At 41.7% G+C, this 22,756-nt stretch overlaps 1 protein-coding gene across 1 annotated transcript in view; it reads left to right on the top strand.

Moving 5' to 3' along the window:
• tgfb5 (transforming growth factor, beta 5) overlaps positions 1-15,237 on the top strand; it is a 31,006-nt gene extending 15,769 nt beyond the window's left edge. Inside the window, 7 exon segments of the mRNA XM_034181963.1 lie at positions 7,550-7,682; positions 7,788-7,898; positions 9,905-9,987; positions 9,989-10,024; positions 10,026-10,090; positions 10,487-10,637; positions 14,836-15,237. Of these exon segments, the coding sequence (XP_034037854.1) occupies positions 7,550-7,682; positions 7,788-7,898; positions 9,905-9,987; positions 9,989-10,024; positions 10,026-10,090; positions 10,487-10,637; positions 14,836-14,994 (738 nt within the window). The 3' untranslated portion in view covers positions 14,995-15,237.
• The last annotated feature ends 7,519 nt before the right edge of the window (positions 15,238-22,756 follow it).

The raw sequence follows: 22,756 nt of genomic DNA, 5'->3' as shown, positions 1-22,756 counted from the left end.
GATAACAACAAATAAAACTGGTTTTTGGGACTTCCAATTTGGATGGACAAGACTAAGAGTCAAGCTTTCAAATGAATTAAAGCTCTGTCTGGGTTTTTGATTAATTAATAAGCTGGAATGGAAGATTGCTGCTAATCCTCCGCCTCGGCCCGTGCTACGAGCATTCTGGCAGTTAGTGTGACTCGGGGGTGTTGACTCATTTAAACTAACATATTCATCCTGCTGTAACCAGGTTTCTGTAAGGCAGAATAAATCAATATGTTGATCAATTATTATATCATTTACTAACAGGGACTTAGAAGAGAGAGACCTAATGTTTAATAGACCACATTTAACTATTTTAGTCTGTGGTGCAGTTGAAGGTGCTATATTATTTTTTTCTTTTTGAATTTTTATGCTTAAATAGATTTTTGCTGGTTATTGGTGGTCTGGGAGCAGGCACCGTCTCTACGGGGATGGGGTAATGAGGGGATGGCAGGGGGAGAGAAGCTGCAGAGAGGTGTGTAAGACTACAACTCTGCTTCCTGGTCCCAACCCTGGATAGTCACGGTTTGGAGGATTTAAGAAAATTGGCCAGATTTCTAGAAATGAGAGCTGTTCCATCCAAAGTGGGATGGATGCCGTCTCTCCTAACAAGACCAGGTTTTCCCAGAAGCTTTGCCAATTATCTATGCAGCCCACCTCATTTTTTGGACACCACTCAGACAGCCAGCAATTCAAGGAGATCATGCGGCTAAACATGTCACTCTCGGTCCGATTGGGGAGGGGCCCAGAGAAAACTACAGAGTCCGACATTGTTTTTGCAAAGTTACACACCGATTCAATGTTAATTTTAGTGACCTCCGATTGGCGTAACCGGGTGTCATTACTGCCGACGTGAATTACAATCTTACCAAATTTGCGCTTAGCCTTAGCCAAATTTCCTTCAATGTCGCCTGCTCTGGCCCCCGGAAGACAACTGACTATGGTTGCTGGTGTCGCTAACTTCACATTTCTCAAAACAGAGTCGCCAATAACCAGAGTTTGATCCTCGGCGGGTGTGTCGTCGAGTGGGGAAAAACAGTTAGAAATGTGAACGGGTTGGCGGTGTACACGGGGCTTCTGTTTAGGGCTACGCTTCCTCCTCACAGTCACCCAGTCGGCCTGCTTTCCTGGCTGCTCGGGATCTGGCAGAGGGAAACTAACGGCGGCTAAGCTACCTTGGTCCGCACCGACTACAGGGGCCTGGCTAGCTGTAGAATTTTCCACGGTGCGGAGCCGAGTCTCCAATTCGCCCAGCCTGGCCTCCAAAGCTACGAATAAGCTACACTTATTACAAGTACCATTACTGCTAAAGGAGGCCGAGGAATAACTAAACATTTCACACCCAGAGCAGAAAAGTGCGGGAGAGACAGGAGAAGCCGCCATGCTAAACCGGCTAAGAGCTAGTAGCTGCGCTAAGCTAGCGGATTCCTAAAAACACACAAAGTGAATAATGTGTAAATAATTTAGAGGTGATTCAGCAGAGGGAGTGCTTTAGTTAAGGCACGTGAAGATTACACTGTGAAGCAAATCGTTATCTAGGTAACTAGATCAATCTAACTGCGCAGATTTAACAGATACACCGCTGTGCTCCGGAACAGGAAGTGATACAATACCGCAGTGAGAGCCAACCACCAGTGGAGGCAAGCAAGAGCCAAAAAAGAATATGATGCCACAAGCTTGGTGCACCTATCTTTGTACAGTTTTGCCCATTCCTCTTTGCAGCGCCTCTCAAGCTCCATCAGGTTGGATGGGGAACATCGGTGCACAGCCATTTTCAGATATCTCCAGAGATGTTCAGTTGGATTCAGGTCTGGCCACCATGCTTCACTGTAGGGATGGTGCCTGTTTTCCTCCAAACATGTCGCCTGGCATTCATGCCAAAGAGTTCAATCTTTGTCTCATCAGACCAGAGAATTTTATTTCTCATGGTCTGAGAATCCTTCAGGTGCCTTTCGGCAAACTCCAGGTGGGCTGCCATGTGCCTTTCACTAAGGAGTGGCTGCCGTCTGGCCATTCTACCATACTGGTCTGATTGGTGGATTGCTGCAGAGATAGTTGTCCTTGTGGAAGGTTCTCCTTTCTCCACAGAAGAATGCTGGAGCTCTGGCAGAGTGATCATCGGGTTCTTGGTCACCTCCCTGACTAAGGCCCTTCTACCCCATTCGCTCAGTTTACATGGGTGGCCAGCTCTAGGAAGAGTTCTGGTGGATCTGTACTTCTTTTATTTATGGATGAGGCCACCATGCTTATTGGGACCTTCGAAGCAGCAGAAATGTTTCTGTACCCTTCCCCAGATTTGTGCCTCAAGACAATTCTGTCTTGGAGGTCTACAGACAATTCCTTTGACTTCATGCTTGCTTTGTGCTCTGACGTGCACTGTCAACTGTGGGACCTTATATGTAGACAGGTGTTTGTCTTTCCAAATCATGTCCAGTCAACTGAATTTACCCCAGGTGGACTCCAATTAAGCTGTAAAAACATCTCAAGAATGATCAGTGGAAACAGGATGCACCTGAGCTCAATTTTGAACTTCATGGCAAAGACTCTGAATACTTATGTAAATGTGATTTCTTAGTTTTTTTATTTTTAATACATTTGCCAAAATCTCAAAAAAGAAAAAAAAACTTTTTTCACATTGTCATCACGGGGTATTGTGTGTAGAAATTTGAGGGGAAAAATGAATTTCATCCATTTTGGAATAAGGATGTAACATAACAAAATGTGGAAAAACTGAAGTGCTGTGAATACTTTCAGGATGCACTGTAAATATGTATATGTGTGTGTGTGTGTGTATATATATATATATATATATATATATATATATATATATATATATATATATATATTTGTGTGTATTATAAACCCCAAATTGATAAAGATTAGGAGCAATTGTTATATTTAACCCCTTAATGCCTATTGTCGCATATATGCTACAGTATTTGACTCAAATATGCAACATACCAAATTGACCAGTATGCCTGTCGTCTCATATTTGCAACATACCAGTATTATTATTATAACATTATAACATAAATTATAACCAAAATACCAAAATTACTATTTATTTTTTGTGTAAAAGTGAAATTAATAATCTCAACATTATTTACCATCTACTTAATGGCAAAAACACACACAAAACATTTTTTATATACAGCTATATAAATTCATGCGTTAAGGGGTTAATTTTTCCTTTCCATTGCAGACAGTATGAACCCAAGATATCTCACGTTTTGGTCCGTTTCATTTGTGAATATACAGGGTGTTTCAAAAAAAATTTGATATCATTTGAGATGTAAAAAGCTGAATAACTACATAGTCTTGGCAAATTTATTCATCAAAATTTCAATGAGAAATTTATAAGGTATGTGGATTTCATGAACAATTTCACAAGTTTACAGTATGTGCATCGCATTGACATGGCACACGTCAAGTCGGTCGACACGCCAAACTCTCCTTGAAGGAATTTGGATTTTCAGACTTGCTCTTCTTATGGACTTCCTGGGGCTTCTCCAAAATGTTTCTCAAACCCACTCGACCATTTCTTCAGATACGTATGGTCGTCCAGATCCTTTTGCCCTGTACAGATGGCCTTTCTCTTTGAGCATTTTGCACCATGTCAAATAAGTTGGTGCATTTTTAGTGAATTCTCTCACAAATGCATGCTGCACAGTCTTGTTCGACTGTGTTCTTGAATACTTTAATGCAGAAAATGCTTTTTCTTTTCCAGTTAGTGGCACTTCTATACCCGAAAAGAAAAAAAAAAACATTACACATGGAATTTTGAGTGACTTCTACATATGTTGTTAAAATTTGAGATCATTTGAATGAAAATTGTTCAAGTTATTAGATTACGAAATATCATTTTTTCTGAAACACCCTGTACAGCCATTGAGGCTTTTCAGGCCTGCAACACATTCCAAATAAAACTTCCTTCACAATTCACTGGACATGTGGTGGACACGTACAGGCCCCAGGGAGTAGCAGGGGTGCCGCAGGTATCTGGGAAAGTTTGTGAAAGAGTACAGACATCATACTTATCAGGTACAGGCTGCAGGAGGTGTTGGGGATATTGCATCATCAGCCCGTGCCATGTATGTGGGACACACGTGAGCCGTGTGTGTTCATTGAGTGAGGAGTGCATGTAACTTGCAGTCAACCAGTGTTGTAAGCCAGGAGTAACAATGATTCAATTCAATTCAATTTTTTTTTTATATAGCGCCAAATCACAACAAACAGTTGCCCCAAGGCGCTTTATATTGTAAGGCAAGGCCATACAATAATGATGTAAAACCCCAACGGTCAAAACGACCCCCTGTGAGCAAGCACTTGGCTACAGTGGGAAGGAAAAACTCCCTTTTAACAGGAAGAAACCTCCAGCAGAACCAGGCTCAGGGAGGGGCAGTCTTCTGCTGGGACTGGTTGGGGCTGAGGGAGAGAACCAGGAAAAAGACATGCTGTGGAGGGGAGCAGAGATCGATCACTAATGATTAAATGCAGAGTGGTGCATACAGAGCAATGATGCACGTGGTAATCATTGTTCACTAGCATGTCAGCAAAGCCATTATCACTTCTTGCCTGTCCTCGGCTTCTGTCACCTGCCTGTAGCGGTCCAACACCCTCAGCCATTGCAGCAGTATATTTGAAGGTTGAAGGAAAAAGATTGGCGCTTTCCATCACGGAGCATTTTCAGCAACAATTCAAGAGCGCTATCACATCATGATAAACAATTCTGCTGCTTAAAAATGCAACGTTTCATTCATTCGTGGAAAACATTCATGTGTCCTGCTCCAGTGAGTTGTCATGAAAAGAAAACAAGTAAATGTTTTTCAGGCATGTAGGAATAGTTTCAGTTGATCACATCTCCTCTCTTTAAAGACCAACAAAAGAAAACATGCGTTGCATGCACACTACACATGGGAGGAGCGTGAGATGTACTTCAGTCTTGTGGGCTGCACAAATAGCAGGTACAGAGTACTTGTGTAGTCCTTCTGATGCACAGCACCTGAGCAATCACTGCGTGTCTTACCATCATCGCACAACCTGTACTAATAGTACTTTACTCCTGACTTGGGTCAGAGGTACGACGGCAGTAGATTATGTGCTGTATGTGTTCTTGAGCTTTCACAAGATCCATAGAATTTGCATATGCAGCAGTGAAGATCTTCACAGGCAATCTGCCACCTTCTATGGCGCTGAACACACACATGTGATGCTCATGTCTCATGCACATTTTAACCATTTTTTCATCTGTAGACTGACCGTAACAGCACGTACGACGAGTTGTGAGGGAGGCTTAAAGTTGGGTTGGGGGAATTTAGGGCTAGTAATATGGTTTAAAAAGAGATTATTGACATGTTTAAAAAAGATGTTCCTCAAAAAAGATTGGAAGGAATTTGCATATTTCTCCCTCTACAGTGCATAACATCATTAAACGGTTGAGGGAAGGTGGAGCAATTCCTGTGCATAAAAGCTAAGGTTGCAAGCCTTAACTGACTATCTGTGACCTCTTATCCTTCAGACATCACTGCATCCAGAAACCGCATTCATTAATATATAACCACATGGGCAAGGGATAACTTTGGGAAGGCTTTATCAAGCACCACAATATGGAGTTACATTCACAGATGCCACTTAAAACTTTACTGTGTTAAAAAGCAGCCTCTAGTTAGCCTTGTCCAGAAGCAGCATCGATGTCATTTTACTCAGAGGCATCTGGGTTGGACCATCACACAGTGGAAATGTGTATTGTGAACAGACTAATCAATATTCCAGATTTTTCTCAGAAGAAATGGATGCAGAGTGCTCCAAGTCAGAGACAAGGAACATCCAGACTGACCTCACCAACAAGTCCAGAAGCCAGGGTGTGTCATGGGATGGGGTTGTGTTGGTGCCCTTTGAAAAGGTTATTTACACTTCTGTGATGGCGGCATTTATGCATAAATGTACATTGAGATATGAACTCAACATATCCTGCCTTCAAGACAACATCTTTTCCAGGGATATCCATGCATTATTCAAAAAGACAATACAAAACCACATTCTGCACACATTACAAAGCCATGACTGCGGAAGACATGGATGCAGATGCTGGATTTGCCTGCCCGCAGTCCTGACCACTCCTCAGCAGAGAATGTGTGGAGAATTTTGAAACAAAAAATGAGACTGACAGGATTTTCTATATATTAGCAATATGATTATCAAATATTAATGTCTTTACTTTGATTGTTAATGCCTTTACTTTGATGTACTGTCTTTGATCTTGTCTTTGATTCTGTTCTCTATTTTCATATATACATATATGCATGTGTGGGAGTTCATGTACCATTATTCTTTTAATTGATCACTCATTGTCAAAGCAACCATATACACTGAACTGTTCAAGTAATCATTAAAACTGCTCACACGAGACGGTGAACAGATGATCTTTGGCTTAGTGAATGTGCAGACTGTTTAGCTAAAGCTATGTTTTTGCTGAGCGCAGATGTGCGTCTTTAATTAACGGTTCAGCCTTGAGGGAAGAGCGGTGTGACCGGCACACTGGTTCAGGGCTGTACATTGTTATGGGAAGCGTAGGAGACTGAAGGCTTAAAGCCATAACAGTTTTCATATCAATGTGAGACCAGATTCTGTGTCTTTTCCTTGTTTGTGATATTGCCGCTCCTATATGCTTGTATGTAACTTTTATTCAATAAATGTGAGAGGGAGAACGGCAGGGCCCTTCAGAGCTGACGGGATGGTTGGTGATGAGGGTTGAGCTCGTTCTGCTCTCTCCTGATCAGGAAAAGAAATTCAGTGTATCCTGTGTGATTATTTCTGTGAGTTCTTTTCAGGTCCAGCTCTGAACAACTCTGACATAGACAATGATGACCCTGTACTTTTGGACACCTTAAGATGTGTTTGCAGAAGGAATGCGAGAAAATAACTTTTCATTGCATGCTTGAGATTCTCAATGCTAAACATTATTTTAAGTGTTGGTAGAAGGAATGACAAAAATTGCAAAATGCTAAATACTTTAGCGTCCCAGTGTTTTTGGAATCTTTGGTCCCAACTTTTTCTGATTTGGGGTTGTAAATTACCCAGCACAGTATAAAAGGCTGCTTGAAAATAAAATTGGACAAAAATATAAAACTGAAGAAGACATTTGAGCAAGAGAGTTGGACTTGGAGGAACACAGTAGGAGAATCATATTCCACAAGCAGAAAGTGATGAACACATTTTTGTATTCTGATTTTATATCCAAATACAAAAATGTGCTGCTTGTCAAGAATTCTAGGCCAGCGGTCACGAGGTGGTCATTGGAGTCAGTTTGCCACAACCCTTACTGTCTTCATGCCCATGGGTACTATTACATATGGAATCCACATTAGCGAATTGGGCTTAGTGGATGGCTGGTTTGACGGTCACACCAGAGGCTATTACAGAAATGCATCCTTGTGTAATGGGAGTCTCTGAGGCTGAACATGTACTTCTCTGCACACAGGAAACCTTTTGTTTTATTTTTACTGTTGTGCTTTCTGTCCATCAGTTGCTGCAGCATGATGAAGACAGCACCTCCACTCAACGTTATATCGACTCCCGCACTGTTCAGCCTCGGGCAAAGGGCACCTGGATCTCTGTGGACGTCACTGAAACCGTAAAGGACTGGGTATCAAATGCAGGTTGGTTTCTACACCACACAGCCATGGCCTTCACATTCTGATAGCAGAGTTTACAAAGTTTATTTCCATGTGTGTATCCTCCTCTTCCTCCTTCCAACTGAGCAGAGAATAATCTCGGTCTGAAGCTGGGTGTCCACTGTCCATGCTGCACCTTTGTCCCCTCCACCAACAACATTGTTCCCAATAAAAGTGAGGAGCTGGAAGCTTTCTTTGCAGGTTTGTTGAGGTTACCTCTTTTATTGCCCTTAGCGCACTCACAGATGTCTTGAAGAATGTCTCTGTGTTAATTTTACTTCCAGATTATTTTGATTCCTTCAGATTTTGTTTCTGTTTTCTTTTTAATCTGTAAAAAGAGACAGAAATGCAAAACTTGTCCCTCTGCCTTCTTTGAAGTACCATATTTTCTGGAGTATAAGTGTTTTAAATTTGTTTTTTTTAGCACCTCTAAATCTGAGGCCATGGCACTCAGCAAGAAACCAATGGATTGCCTGCTCCGGGTAGGAAATGAGGTCTTGCCCCAAGTGAAGGAGTTCAAGTACCTCGGGGTCTTGTTCACGAGTGTGGGGACATTGAAGTGTGAGATTGGCCGGCGAATTGGCACAGCACGGGCGGTGTTGCATTCACTGTACCATAGTGTTGTGACGAAAAAAAAGGGGTAGTAGAGCGAAAGGCAAAGCTCTATATCTACTGGTCAGTCTTCATTCCTACTCTCTCCTATGGTCATGAGTGTTAGGTCATGACCGAAAGAACTAGCTCGCGGGTACAAGCAGTTAAAATGGGCTTCCTCAGCAGGGTGGCTGGTGTCTCCCTTAGAGATAAGGTGAGAAGCTCGGTCATTCGTGAGGAGCTCGGAGTAGAGCCGCTGCTCCTTCGCGTTGAGAGGAGCCAGCTAAGGTGGTTTGGGCACCTGGTAAGGGGGCCTTTTCGGGGAGGTGTTCCAGTCACGTCCAGCTGGGAGGAGACCACGGGGAAGACCACGACTAGGTGGAGAGATTATACGAGGTCTGTTAGAAAAGTATTACTACCTTTTATTTTTTCAAAACCTGATGGATTTGAATCACGTGTGCTTGCGTGAGCAAACCTTGAACCTTCGTGCGCACGCGTGAACTTTTTCACGCATGTCGATTGCATAATTTTCTGGTAAGCAGCCTTTGTGTGAGGTGTGTGTCGTGCGCTCGGCGTTTTTTTCATTCCAAGGAAAAAGACGGAATGACTGGAGCAGCGCCGCATCAAATTTTGCCAGAAACTGGGCGACAGCCAGGTGGAAAACATTCGGATTATTCAGACGGCTTTCGGTGATGATCCTATGGGCATCACACAGATTAAGGAGCGGTACAACCAGTTTAAAGACGTCCGCACAACGGTGGAGAGCGAGCCACGCTCCGGTCGGCCATCAACATGTTGAAATGACCAGATCATTTCCAAAGTGAACGCTGTGGTGATGCGGACCGTCGTGTGACTGTCCGAGAAATTGCAGAAAAAGGTGGACATCAGCACTTTTTCTGTACATTCCATTGTGACAAAAGATTTGGCCATGAAAAGCGTGGTGGTGAAAATCATGCCGATGACTTCGGCACGAAGCTGCCGACGGCGGAGCAAAAGCGCCTTTGTGTTGAAGTCTCACAGGACATGCTGTGACATGCCCACCTCTTCCACAATTTCTCGGATAGTCACATGACTGAAAAGTCACTGAAAGCCGTCTGAATCTTCCGAATGGTTTCCATCTGGCTGTTGCCCAGGCAAAATTTGATGCGGCGCTGCTCCAGTCGTTCCGTCGTTTTCCTTGAAATTAAAAGCCGCAGAGCGCGCTGCACACGTCCCACACAAAGGCTGCTTACCAGGAAATGACGCAATCGACAGGCGTGAAAAGGTTCACGCATGCGCACGAAGGTTCAAGGTTTGCTCATGCAAACACACGTGATTCAAATCCATCAGGTTTTTGAAAAAAATAAAAAGGTCCGATACTTTTCTAACAGACCTCGTATCTTCGCACTGTCCTGGGAGCGCCTCAGGATCACCCAGTCAGAGGTGGTAAATTTGTCCCAGTAAAGGGAAGCTTGGGATCCCCTGCTGGAGCTGTTGCCCCCGCGACCCCACATAATCTTTGATGGTCACTAATGTTTCATGACCAGATTCTGTGAACTGTGCACGAATCCTTATATTTTGAGGCATTTCCTTTAATAAAAAGTATTTTAATTCTGGTGCAACACATCTTTCGGCAGGTGTGGATGATGAGAAGCTTCGAATGTTAAAAAAATCAGGCCAGATTAAAGGCCAGGCAGATTTCAGCACCAAAATGCCACACCATCATCCTCACCCTGCTACCCAGCGATCGGGTGGACCAACCCAGCCAGGAAGAACCGCAAGAGGCGGGCAGCCACCACAGACACCACAACCTGTTCCCGTAGGCCCGCCAAGCAGCCGCAAGTATGCATGTGGTGTTTGTAGGACACAGAGGATGACTGACTTCATGAAAATTGCTTCAGGACTTGTAGTCTTCTAAATCTTGCTGTGGTGGTCCCTGGATTTCAGGGCTTTTGTTTCCTGATAAAATTTGTTCAGCAGAGTATTGTATGGCAAAGCTAACAGTATCGCTGCTTGTGTTAGACTGCAGGCCAAGGAGTGTGCAGTGTTTTATTTAGACTACCTCGCACTGCTGGGGAAAGCTTTGGTGGCCTGACATAGATATTAATGTTTGACAGCTGCTTCTCCAACTCCTGTGCCATTTTCCCATGATCTGCTATTGGGTGGTTGCATCAGACCTTGAGAAGGACTTCAGATCTTTCTGTGTTCTCTTTCTGTAGCTCAGACCAGGGTTGCTGCCTACGATCGCTGTACATTGACTTTCGTCGCGACCTCAACTGGAAGTGGATCCATGAACCAAAAGGCTACAAAGCCAACTTCTGTGCCGGCAGCTGTCCTTACCTCTGGAGTGCCAACAACCACTACAACATGGTGCGTTATTGCTGGTGACACATTGCTGTAAGGTGTCTGAATCCAGATAAGAAAAAAATGATCTGATTTGCAGTGCATCCAGAAAGTATTCAGAAGGCTTCACTTTTTCCACATTGTTATGTTACAGCCTTATTCCCAAAATGGGATGAAATTCATTTTTTTCCTTAAGATTCTACATACAATAATACCCCATAATGACAGTGTGAAAAAAGGTTTTGTTGTTGTTTTTTTGAGATTTTGACAAATTTATTAAAAATAAAAAAAGTTACATTTACTTAAATATTCACAGTCTTTACCATGAAGCTCAAAATTGAGCTCAGGTGCATCCTTTTTCCACTGATCATCCTTGAGATGTTTCTACAGCGTAATTGGAGTCCACCTGGGGTAAATTCAGTTGATTGGACATGATTTGGAAAGACACACACCTGTCGACATATAAGATCCCACAGTTGACAGTGCATGTCAGAGCACAAAGCAAGCATGAAGTCAAAGAAATTGTCTGTAGACCTCTGAGAAAGGATTGTTTTGAGGCACAAATCTGGAGAAGGGTACAGAAACATTTCTGCTGCTTTGAAAGTCACAGTGAGCACAGTGGCCTCCGTCATCCGTAAATGGAAGAAGTTCAGATCCACCAGGGCTCTTTTAGAGCGGGCCACCAATCTGAACTGAGTGATCAGGCAAGAAAGGCCTTAGTCAGGGAGGTGACTAAGAACCCGATGGTCACTCTGCCAGAGCTCCAGCATTCTTCTGTGGAGAGAGAAGGACCTTCCAGAAGGACAACCATCTCTGCAGCAATCCACCAGTCAGTGCTGTATGGTAGAGTGGCCACACAGAAGCCACTCCTTAGTAAAAGGCACATGGCAGCCCACCTGGAGTTTGCAAAAAATGCCCCTGAAGGACTCTACAGACGAATGAGAAACAGAATTCTCTGGTCTGATGAGACAAAGATTGAACTCTTTGGTGTGAATACCAGGTGTCATGTTTGGAGGAAACCAGATACCATCCCTACAGTAAAGCATGGTGGTGATAGCATCATGCTGGGGGGGGGGGGGGATGTTCTTCAGCAGCAGGAACTGGAAGACTAGTCAGGATTGAGGGAAAGATGATTGCAGCAATGTACAGAGACATCCTGGATGAAAACCTGCTCCAGAGCGCTCTTGACCTCAGACTGGGGCAGATTGCCAGTGACCCTAAGCACACAACCAAGATATCAAAGGAGTGGCTTCAGGACAACTCTGTGAATGTCTTTTATTGGCCCAGCCAGAGCCCAGACCTGAATCTGATCAGATCAGGCCTGTATGGTAGAGTGGCCAGACGGCAGCAACTTCTTAGTAAAAGGCACATGGCAGCCCACCTGAAGTTTGCTGAAAGGCACCTGAAGGATTCTCAGACCATGAGAAATAAAATTCCCCTTTCTGATGAGACAAAGATTGAACTCTTTGGCATGAATGCCACATGACATGTTTGGAGGAAACAGGCACCATCCCTACATTGAAGCATGGTGGCCAGACCTGAATCCAACTGAACATCTCTGAAGAGATCTGAAAATGGCTGTGCACCGATACTCCCCATCCAACCTGATGGAGCTTGAGAGGCGCTGCAAAGAGGAATGGGCAAAACTGTACAAAGATAGGTGCACCAAGCTTGTGGCATCATATTCAAGCAGATTTTAGGCTTTAACTACTGGCGAAGGTGCATCTACAAAGTATTGTGCCATAAAAGGCGCTGAAGACTGCCCAATGTCCAAATGTCTGGATGGCAAACATGGGGCCGGAGTGCACCAAGCTTATGGCGTCATATTCAAGAAGCCTTGAGGCTGTAATTGTTATGAAGGGTTCAACAAAATACTGAGCAAAGGGTGTGAATACTTATGTATATGTGATTTCTTAGTTTTTTAATTTTTAATAGATTTGCGCAAAAAAAAAAAAAAAGATTCATGTTCTCATTATGGGGTATTGTGAGTAGAATTTTGAGAGAGGCGCAGCTGCCCGTGTTATGGTGGAGACAATGGTTCACATTATTTACCTCGCCCATGGGAAGGAATGGAGAGATATCTGTATTGTAAGGTCAAGGATATAACAGGCCGTTCAGATTTATGACGGCGTGCGGACAGTAGCGCATGGAGCTTTTGTTTTGATAGCCACTGTTCACATTCACTGTATATGATAATAATTCATAATTATTATCATGGTGAAGCGTGCCACATTTCAACAGTTCCTTAGCGCTTCGGGGGGGCATTATTATAAGTGGCACCCCAGGTCATACCGGCAGGCTTTTTCGTGCCAGATCCATCTCGAGGTTCCCTCGTATGCGCTCAAATTGTTTTGGATCCTGTTTTCCTGCCATCGGAATATGTAAATTGTGGTCAGATGGTCCTCAGACTGCGTAGACGGATAGGTGTCCCATCTCGACGGAGCCTGGAGAGTTTTGAACATATACATCACATTTGGGGCCGCCGGCCGATTTTGACCAACCGTGTCGACTTCCACAGATGGCTGTCAGAATGTTTTGGAATTGAAATCCGACACTTTTCGATGTGCACCCATTCATAAGTCCAACGCCACGCTGCGTGATTCCGGCTTTGTGTGACGGGGGTATTAGATTGATATTTTGTTCATTATTTTAGCTGTCCCTATTGCTTTCGCAACTGTGTCATAAAATGTAATGCAGTTGAAAGATACATAAAAATCCTACAGCAATAATATGCAACAGCCAGTCACATTTACTGCTCACAGCTAGCTGCTATATTTGATGATGTCATTTAGCCTACTGCTTTATGTACTCCTGGGTTTTGTTTTAAATTAGCATTAGTGTGTATTTTTAAAAACCCAACAAACCGATCCCAAACCAGCCCAAAGCTATTTTTACCCACAAAATAAAATGCAAGGCCGCTCAGTCTGGCAGTACTGTGTAAATAAAATTCTAAACTGCCCATATGTGCGGGAAACTTCCCAATCTGACAACACTGTTAAACACTCCCCTGAGGGGTGATAACTCACCATCCTGGGTCTCAGCAAAGTTATTCCAAGCCCGAGTGATGTTTGCAATGATTACTTTCTCAGTTCTTTTCCTCTCCTTTTTTTTTATAAACAAACTTGCCATTTTTTCTGTGTTTTCAAAAAGTCTGCCTTCATTCTGGTAGCAGTGAAATAAGTTTAACTAAACTGATTGTTAATGTTAAAAACAAACCATCAACCAGATCGTAGTACATTTGGATAGTTTCAGGGGTCTGTCCGTTAATGTAGCTGTAGGCTTTACTGTAAAATCGACTTCTAGTCCTTGTCTGTGAATTGTTATAACACTGTGTATTATATATCAAAATTAATCACATTTATTAGCTTTTTATGGCATGTTGCATTTTTAATCTGATCCTTAAGCTATATTTAGTTTGTCCAACTGTTTATGGCCTCTGAAAATAGTGTGTGTGTGTGTGTGTGTGTGTGTGTGTGTGTGTGTGTGTGTGTGTGTGTGTGTGTGTGTGTGTGTGTGTGTGTGTATACATATAAATGGCACTAATTCCTAAATGGTTAATGCAGTCTATAAAATTCTGCACTAAACGCATAAACCAGTACTAATAATTTCATTTCACCTCCACTGTGGTGGTGTAGAGAAGCAAAATTACAGAAATGGTTAGTGTCCAAATACTTATGGATTTAACTTTACGGGTCATGAGTTCAAATCATTTGAAGAGTTAACACAGTCATAACTTCAGATCTCAAAGGACAGGAAATGGAAAAAAGTTCTTTTCCAGACTATTGCGTAAAACCCTGGTTTGGCTCAGACTCCACTCAGTTTTCCCACCCAAGGTTCAGAGAGTTTGAAATGACGTAGTAGTGTCTGCTTTGTGTGCTTAGTGTGCTTTGTTGTGGTCACTGAATACCGCAGCTTGCTTGATTGGTTAAGCTCAGGCTCATAAATTTGGTGCCACCTCACATAAATCTGTTACGGCTTTTAGAACAGAACACATGGGCTTAAAGAACGCACTGTGCCCGTCTCATAAGGTCATGCACGGCTGGTAGCCACTCAGCCATGCACACTGATTTTTTTTTTTTTTTAATCCTTTGACTTAAACAAAAGGATTTAATATAAACCACTTTGACAACTTTATAACATCAACATTGAGGTTGACTTTCCAGTGATATTAAAACAGATGGACGTCCTTCACTTGGTGCTGCTTTGTCTCTGTGTCCGTGGTCAGATCCTGCCCCTGTACAATAAGCTGAACCCCGAGGCGTCGGCCTCGCCCTGCTGTGTGCCGCAAGACCTGGAACCTCTCACCATCATGTACTTCATTGGCCGCACGCCACGTGTTGAGCAACTCTCCAATATGGTCGTCAAATCCTGCAAGTGCCGCTGAGGGCGGAAAAGGTGAGGGAAGCAAAAACGGAGGATGGCAAACACAGGAGAAAAACGTTATCTCAGAGAGACAATGAGACGCATGGACCTAAACAGACTTGTGAGATATTATTTTTTTACATTACCCAAGTATGGTGTACGTACCCGTTCTCTCCAAACATGAAACCATAAAAAAAGTCATGATGCTCTTGATGTAGGACACTGTAAATATGAAATAGATGAATTAAAGCTGTATTTGAATATTGAAAGTTGTCTGTGTGATTCAGCCACATTTTATCCGTCTGCTACATTAAAAGGAGTCTTTATTGCAAATTTCATGTCACCTCAGCTGTATTTCTGTGGTCATGGGCCGTGGAGAGAGTTTGTGCACTTGTTTGCTTAAGGTTGAAGGTGTTGATAGGGTGCTGGCATCTTGGAAAGTTTTGCAAAGGGAGAACTGAGATCTTTTGGAGAGGTTGCAGGGAGAGAGGGAGCAGATAGAGAGAGAGAGAGAGAGAGAGAAAGGAACTGTGTCCAGAGAGAGATCCTGCCAGCTCTCTGCGGTTCCTGGTCTGAAATCTGCCCGGCGTAAACAGGATGTGAAAGATTTCCAGACACCAACTCCACCACTCACGGAACTCTAGATTTAAATGCTCCCCTCATCTCTCTCTCTTTCTCTCTCTCTCTCTGCTTTAGTTTCTGGGATTTGTGGTGGGAGGAGAGAGGGAGGAAAGAGAGGCTTTGAAAATGAGATGTGGGATGATAGGGCTGGATTTGGAAAGGCTACAACTTAGGAAGGTGGTATTTTGCAGCCTTAGCAAATTTGTAACTATTTGGGTCTGGCACAAACATTTGAAAATTCACTCTTGTGCAGAGTTTGTCAGTGTGTTTTTATTGTTTTATTGTGAAAAAGTGTTGACTCATTGCTATTCTGATGCTGTGATTATTTTGTTGTAACTCTGTTTACCGTCAGGCACGCTGATACACTCACACAGTCTCTCTCTACACCCGAGTATCCACATTGACCACTTTTGATAGAATGTCTAAATGCTGAAAGAAAAAAAAATATCCCGGGGCTCATTTTAAATATAGGCTCTCTGGTGTGCCAGTGGTTTGTGTGTGTGTCAGACAGAGAGAGAGAGAGAGACGTGCACGAGTTTGTGGTTGATGAAGTCATAAAAAGTCTGACAGATGCAAATTTCACAATATCCAAATATGTTTATGCATTCATTACACTTGTCTCTAATTGGCAGGTTGTGTCGTTTATAATTACGAGCTCCAATTTCGACAAAAACATTTGAACTTACACTTGGGTTGGATTTCTTTTTTTTTTGGGCTCAGAAACTGTAGCGGAAATTCACTGCTCCAGTTTATCTAACTTGATGTTACAAAAAATACAATTATACTGTCCTCCACCGTGAATATTGTCATATAGGGTAACGCAGTCTCGTTCGAACCCTGCGTCATATCGTGGGATTTGACCACTTATGGGGACAGCCGCCGCTCCCGTTGTGCAGTATATACACAGCATAACTTCACATGGAAATATGGTGTGCTGTTTTGTTTACGGCTGCAATCACTGAAGCAGTCGCAAAAAGTGTTTTTTTTTTTTTTCGGTTCCCACTGGAGAAGGGAAGACAAAGTGAGTGGCAGCGGTCATGTCAGTAAGTGTTAGCCTACATAGCACTTTCCACCGCATCGTCATTTCTTTTTTTTAGCATTTATACTTTTTTTGCGTGTAATTTGCCCAAAAACCCAGAGAAAATGCTGTGTTTTTGTCCCCGGAAGTAGAGAAATTATGTCATATGCATCATATTTTACCCTTTTAGCGCCCGCCCTCAAACGAGACTGCACTGCCCAATTATGAATGCTGTTTAATTGTTCTTAACAAATATTTGCTTATGTACTATGCTTGCATTCTTTATATGTTAGTGATTATAATTTTTGCAAAGATCTCTGTAATACTTGATATTGTCACTGAGTCAGTTCAATTCAATTTATTTATGTAGTGCCAAATCAAAACTTAAGTCACCCCATGGCGCTTCACAAGGGTAAGGTCTAACCTTTCTACCCCCCCCATACATACACAGGTGCAGCTTGAGGTTTACACCTTGATGATTACACCTTGTGGCACACACACACAAACACACATGAATAAATAAATTTATTCATTTTCTATACCTAATTACTCCAATTAAGGGTCACAGGCTGGAACCTATCCCAGCAGTCGTAGGGCGTAAGGCAGGGCACACCCTGGATAATCTATTACAGAGCCACATACAGACAGACAAACACATTCACACCCACATGCACAGTCAATTTATAATTTCCAGTTCACCTAACCTGCATGTCTTTGGATGTGGGAGGAGCACCCAGAGGGAAGCCATGCGAACACGGGGAGAACATGCAAACTCCACACAGAAAAGCCTCAGGTGGGAAGTGATCTCATGACTTTCTTGCTGTGAGGCAACAGTGCTAACCACTAAGTCACTGTGCTATCCATAAAATTGATTGATTTAAAAAAAAAAAAAAAAATCAGTAAACTTTTTTCAATCAATCCTAGACGTATTGTAGAACTAGAAGTAAATCTCAGATACTTAGTGATAGTGACAGAATGTTTAAGTTGTTAAAATTTGTATTATTTCTCATTACTTTTTTAAACAATGTTTTTATTGATTTTAACAGTAAAATAATAAAACACCAGAAGCATCATTAAAAAAAAACAATTCAAGATTTTACATGAAATACAACAAATTATAATACAATAAATGAATTATACTTAAAATAATAAATTGGTCAGTCTCTCCAGTGTAACGCATCTTGTCATCTCTCCCATCCAGAATTGTAGCGAACAAACTTCAGTCTCTCTCTAAGACAAAACAATTATCCTCCTGGCCTGCGGGAGGCCTAAGCCGATTAGAGTCTGATGTCCAGCGCAAACTGTGAAGTTATGTGGATATATTCCTAAAATACAAAGCCTTAGCACACCTGTAATTTTCCTTAACCATTGGACCACCATTTCCCAAAAATCTTTCAACTTAGGACATTCCCAAACACAATGAATTAATGTGCCTTTTTCAGTTTAACATTTTGCACACGTCTGGAATACCCGGGGACCATTTGTTAAGCTTCTCAGGCATCACATGTCCTCATCAACCGTTTATGCTGTAGTAGTTTCATTCTAATGTTGATTGTTTGTGTTTGAGCTTTTGAACAGGCTGTTGCCCACTCAGCTTCATCAATCTCTTCTTTAATCCAAGCTCCATGCCCTCATATTATCAATGCTGGACTCTTTGTCAAATGCAGCAAGTGTTGCATACAGGATAGAAATTTGATGCTTCCCCTGTCCATGTTTTATCATTATCCCCTCTAGACAGGACAGAGGTGGTTCACGTAAAGCATCACAATACTTTGAGATAAAATGTTTCAATTGTAAGTTCTTAAAAAAATGTTTTTTGGGGATTGAATATTTCCGACTGAGATTGTCAAATGTTGACAAAGTGCCTTTGTCATATTGATCTCCAACTTTTCGTATATCTTTGTCAGCCCAAGCCTTAAAACTGCCATCTGCCCTTCCCAGAGTGAACTGTAAATTACCCCAAATGGAAAACTGAGAAATAGAGGGCTCAGGCTGTGTTTATGAGCTTTAAACCATATATCAGTAGTATTTCTTGGGAAGGGATTTGTTGTTTCTCTTTTTAAAATCTTAGGATTTGATGAATATAAATGTATTTTAATGGGAGCTTAGATATTGTTTGTTCAATAGAGACACATGCTGGACATGGTTGAGTGAGAAAATAAAACATAGCGGACCTAAGTTGAGTGGCCCAGTAGTACCATTGTAAACATGGCATTTGCAAACTGCCCCTATCATATGGAAGATAGAGTAGTTTGAGTCTGAGATGAGATTTCTTATTCCAAATTAATCTACAGAATAGACTGTTAATTTCTTTGAAAAAGGATTGTGGCAGTGCGTGGAAGAGATTGAAACAGGTATATGAATTTTGGCAGAATAGTCATCTTGATCAAATTGATACTGTCAGTTATTGATATAGGCAGTGTTATCCATCTTTCAAGGGATTCTGGCACTTCACGCATCAGTGGGTCATAATTTATGTTGTGAAGGTGTAGGAACACGGACCCACAACAGGGGCGCTAAATGAACGGACATGGATGAGCAATGGATAAGCCAAACCGTAACAATTTAATGTTGTGAAGTGCACAATGGAATACAGACAAATACAGTTTTGGTACCACAGACAATTAAATGTTGAGTGATGTGTGGGTAGGCTTGAGGATAGGAGACGTCCGTCCTGAACCGAGCCGGATCCCACACGGCCTTCACCGCCAACGGATCTGAAGAACACCGGAGCGCCAAGTCCTGGAGCCCCAGGTGGCCACCGTCTCCAGCTGTCAGACCGGGTACTGCTGGCAGAGAACAGAAACAGTTTTGATGAGTGTGAGTTCGCACACTCAGTAATTCCACCGTCTGTGTTCTTATGGGAGGGAGCACCTCCAATCACACACTCGTGCAGCTCCTGTCTAACCACTTATCTGGTTGGAGTGTGAAGCGAAGCCGTCGCTGATCACACCAAACGCCAATCCAGCAGATAAGGCACACCACAGGAAAGCGGCTGCAAAAAGAGTTCAGACTATGACACAGTTTTAGATACAGCAGAGAACATTACCTCCAAGGTAGCTGATTTCTCGGCGGGGAGGTGGAGTTGCAGTCCGGCCTTTATGGTGGTGGTGATGTGATGTGGATGAGTGACAGCTGGTGCTGATGACGAGTGACAGCTGTCACTCCCGGTTGCTATGACGCCCTCGTGCTTGAAGCCCGCACTTCAAGCAGGGCGCCATCTGGTGGTGGTGGGCCAGCAGTACCTCCTCTTCAGTGGCCCACACAACAATTTACTTGGATTATTGTATTTATTTGGGGGATAATCTTAATTCCAAAGTAAATAAAACTTTCCCTCGCGTTACAAAATGGTGAGTTTATGATTGGTTATTTCTTTCCTCCTTATTCAAAAAGAGTATTCAATCAATTCAATCAATTTTTTTTTATATATATATAGCGCCAAATCACAACAAACAGTTGCCCCAAGGCGCTTTAAATTGTAAGGCAAGGCCATACAATAATTATGTAAAACCCCAACGGTCAAAACGACCCCCTGTGAGCAAGCACTTGGCTACAGTGGGAAGGAGTATTGAGGACTTATTCTCATTAATATTGTATCCTGAAAACCTACCAAATTTATTCATTAATTGCAATAATGTTGGAATGCTGGTTGATAATTTAGACAGAAAAAGTATCATGTCATCTGCATACAGTGAAATTCTATGTTCTTGATCCCCGAAAGTTATTCCTGACAGGCTGACCGCTTTTCTTATTGACATGGTTAGTGGCTCTATTGCCAAGGTAAACAGCAATGGGGAACGCGTGGTCATTACACAGGCTGTAGGACTGGTGTACAGCAGCTGTATCCTTTTTTTTTTTTTTAAATTTCCCCCAAGTCCGTATCTCATCAGTAAGTTAAACAAATAAGGCCACTCAGTTCTATCAAACACTTGTCTTGCATCTAAGGATAAGAGTGCTGTATCTTTAGAGTTGTTATTATAGTGAATTATATTCAGTACTCTTCTGATGTTATGAAAACCCTGACAGCCCTTCACAAATCCGTTTTGATCACTATGCACTAAAGAAGGAATATATGGGTCTAATCTTTTAGCAAGAATTTTACATAATATTTTTGTGTCAATTCCCATAAGACTAATAGGCCTGTACAAAGAGCAGTCAGTTGGTGTTTTGCCAGGCTTTAAAATAAGGACTATTGTAGCGAGTCTTAAAGTTGGAGGCAAAACACCGGTATGGAATGATTCACCGAACATGTCAAGAAATGAAGTTAAGAACTGATTTTGAAAGGTTTTATAAAACTTGATAGGTAAGCTGTCAGGCCCGGGAGCTTTACCTGAACTAACCCCTTCAATGGCTTGTAATACCTCTTATACAGATATGTCACTGTCCAAATCTTTCTGAACATTCTCTGGGAGTACTTTAAATTCAAGATGATTAAGAAAAGTGTCTCTCTCAGTGGAGTGATCAGAATACTCTGGCTGATAAAATGATTGATAAAATTCTTTAAATGCATTGTTAATATCTTGTGGATCATTTGTGATCTCACCAGACTGTGTGGTTATGCCATTAATAGTGCTTTCAGATTCATTTTTTTTAATTCTCCATGCAAGAAGCTTACCGGCCTTTTCCCTCGATCATAAAAAGCTTGGTTAAGCCACAATAGACTTTTTGCCACCTTATCACTTGTTAATTTGTTGTATTTCACTCTTAAAACTAATAATTGTTTTGGTTTGTCAGCGTCATCCTTTTTATTTATATCAATTTCTAAAGATTTTATTTGTTTTTCTAATTTAATCAGTTTTGCTTTTTGCTTCTTATTATGGGTACATGTAAAGCTAATAATTTCCCCTCTGATGTATGCCTTGAATGCTTTAGTGCATTAGTTAATGTAGCTGTATGTTTTATGGTAAAATGCATTAGTTTGATTAGTATTTATCTCAAAATAAACATTGATTTTATTTTCAACACATTTAAAAAACTTTGGGTTGTTAAGCCACCTAGCTTGTAAACGCCATTTGGGAGGACACAGTTTAAGCTTTTCCAAGAACATACATAAAGAAATGGGAGAATGATTGCTTATAACTATACAATCATATCAGCAGTTCTTTATATTTGTAACTAACTTTTGTGATACTAAAAAGTAATCTAGACTTGTGTAAACCTGAATAACATGAGTATTTTCTTCCTCAGAGGGAGTTTTTCCTTACCACTGTTGCTCTGGGGGTTGGTAAGGTTAGACCTTACCTGTGTGAAGCGCTTTGAGGCAACTCTGTTGTGATTTGGCGCTATATAAATGAAAATAAATTGAAATTGTATTCCAATTTATTCGGATTAAATTTCCTCCAAATTTCTGTCATATTTAAATCAGTCATATATTATAGTCTTTCTAGATTGTACCTTTTGAGTGTCTGATTTTGTGGAATGATCTAGCACAGAGTTCAGAGTACAATTAAAATCCCTACCAATAATGTTAAGGCCATACAACGAGGATAAATTGAAAAATAGATTTTCAAAAAATTTGGGGTTGTCCTCATTAGGACCATATATGCTGACAAGGTTTAATGCAATAGAAAAAATATTGCCCTGAGCGATAACAAACCTTCCTTGAGGGTCCTGAATAGTTTTTAATTTGAAAAGGAATGGTCTTTTGATTTAGGATAAGCACTCCCCAAGCATAATTATTGTATGTTCCATGTATTACTTGACCCGCCCCCCTTTGTCATATTTGTTTAATTTCAGAAACTGCAAGGTGAATTTCCTGAAGAAAAATTATTTTAGACTGTAAATTCTTTAGTCTGTTCATAACCTGTTTCAGTTTAGTTAGTTTATTAAGTCCTTGGACATCCCAGCTTGTAAGTCTTAATTCAGATAATTTTGAAATTCCCATAATGATTTAAATATCTTATTTTAGACAACCATGATGAGTGTGACACAAGTAAAATAACTATAGAAAAACAAACAAACCAAATAAGAAGAAGAAACCTGAACATATAACACCCATTTAAACCTTGAAGGTCCATTCTCCCCTTAATCAAACAGTAAAGGGGCTAACATCAATCCACACAACGAGGAGTGGCAAAACTATGAAGGCACCTCTCTGACAGCCACGGCAACCCCCCTGCAACTCCACATCATAACTACTAAAAGA

The sequence above is a fragment of the Thalassophryne amazonica genome, chromosome 11 (assembly GCF_902500255.1).
Source record: "Thalassophryne amazonica chromosome 11, fThaAma1.1, whole genome shotgun sequence".
In the NCBI taxonomy this organism is placed as follows: Eukaryota; Metazoa; Chordata; class Actinopteri; order Batrachoidiformes; family Batrachoididae; genus Thalassophryne; species Thalassophryne amazonica.
This window is presented reverse-complemented; position numbering and strand designations above follow the sequence as displayed.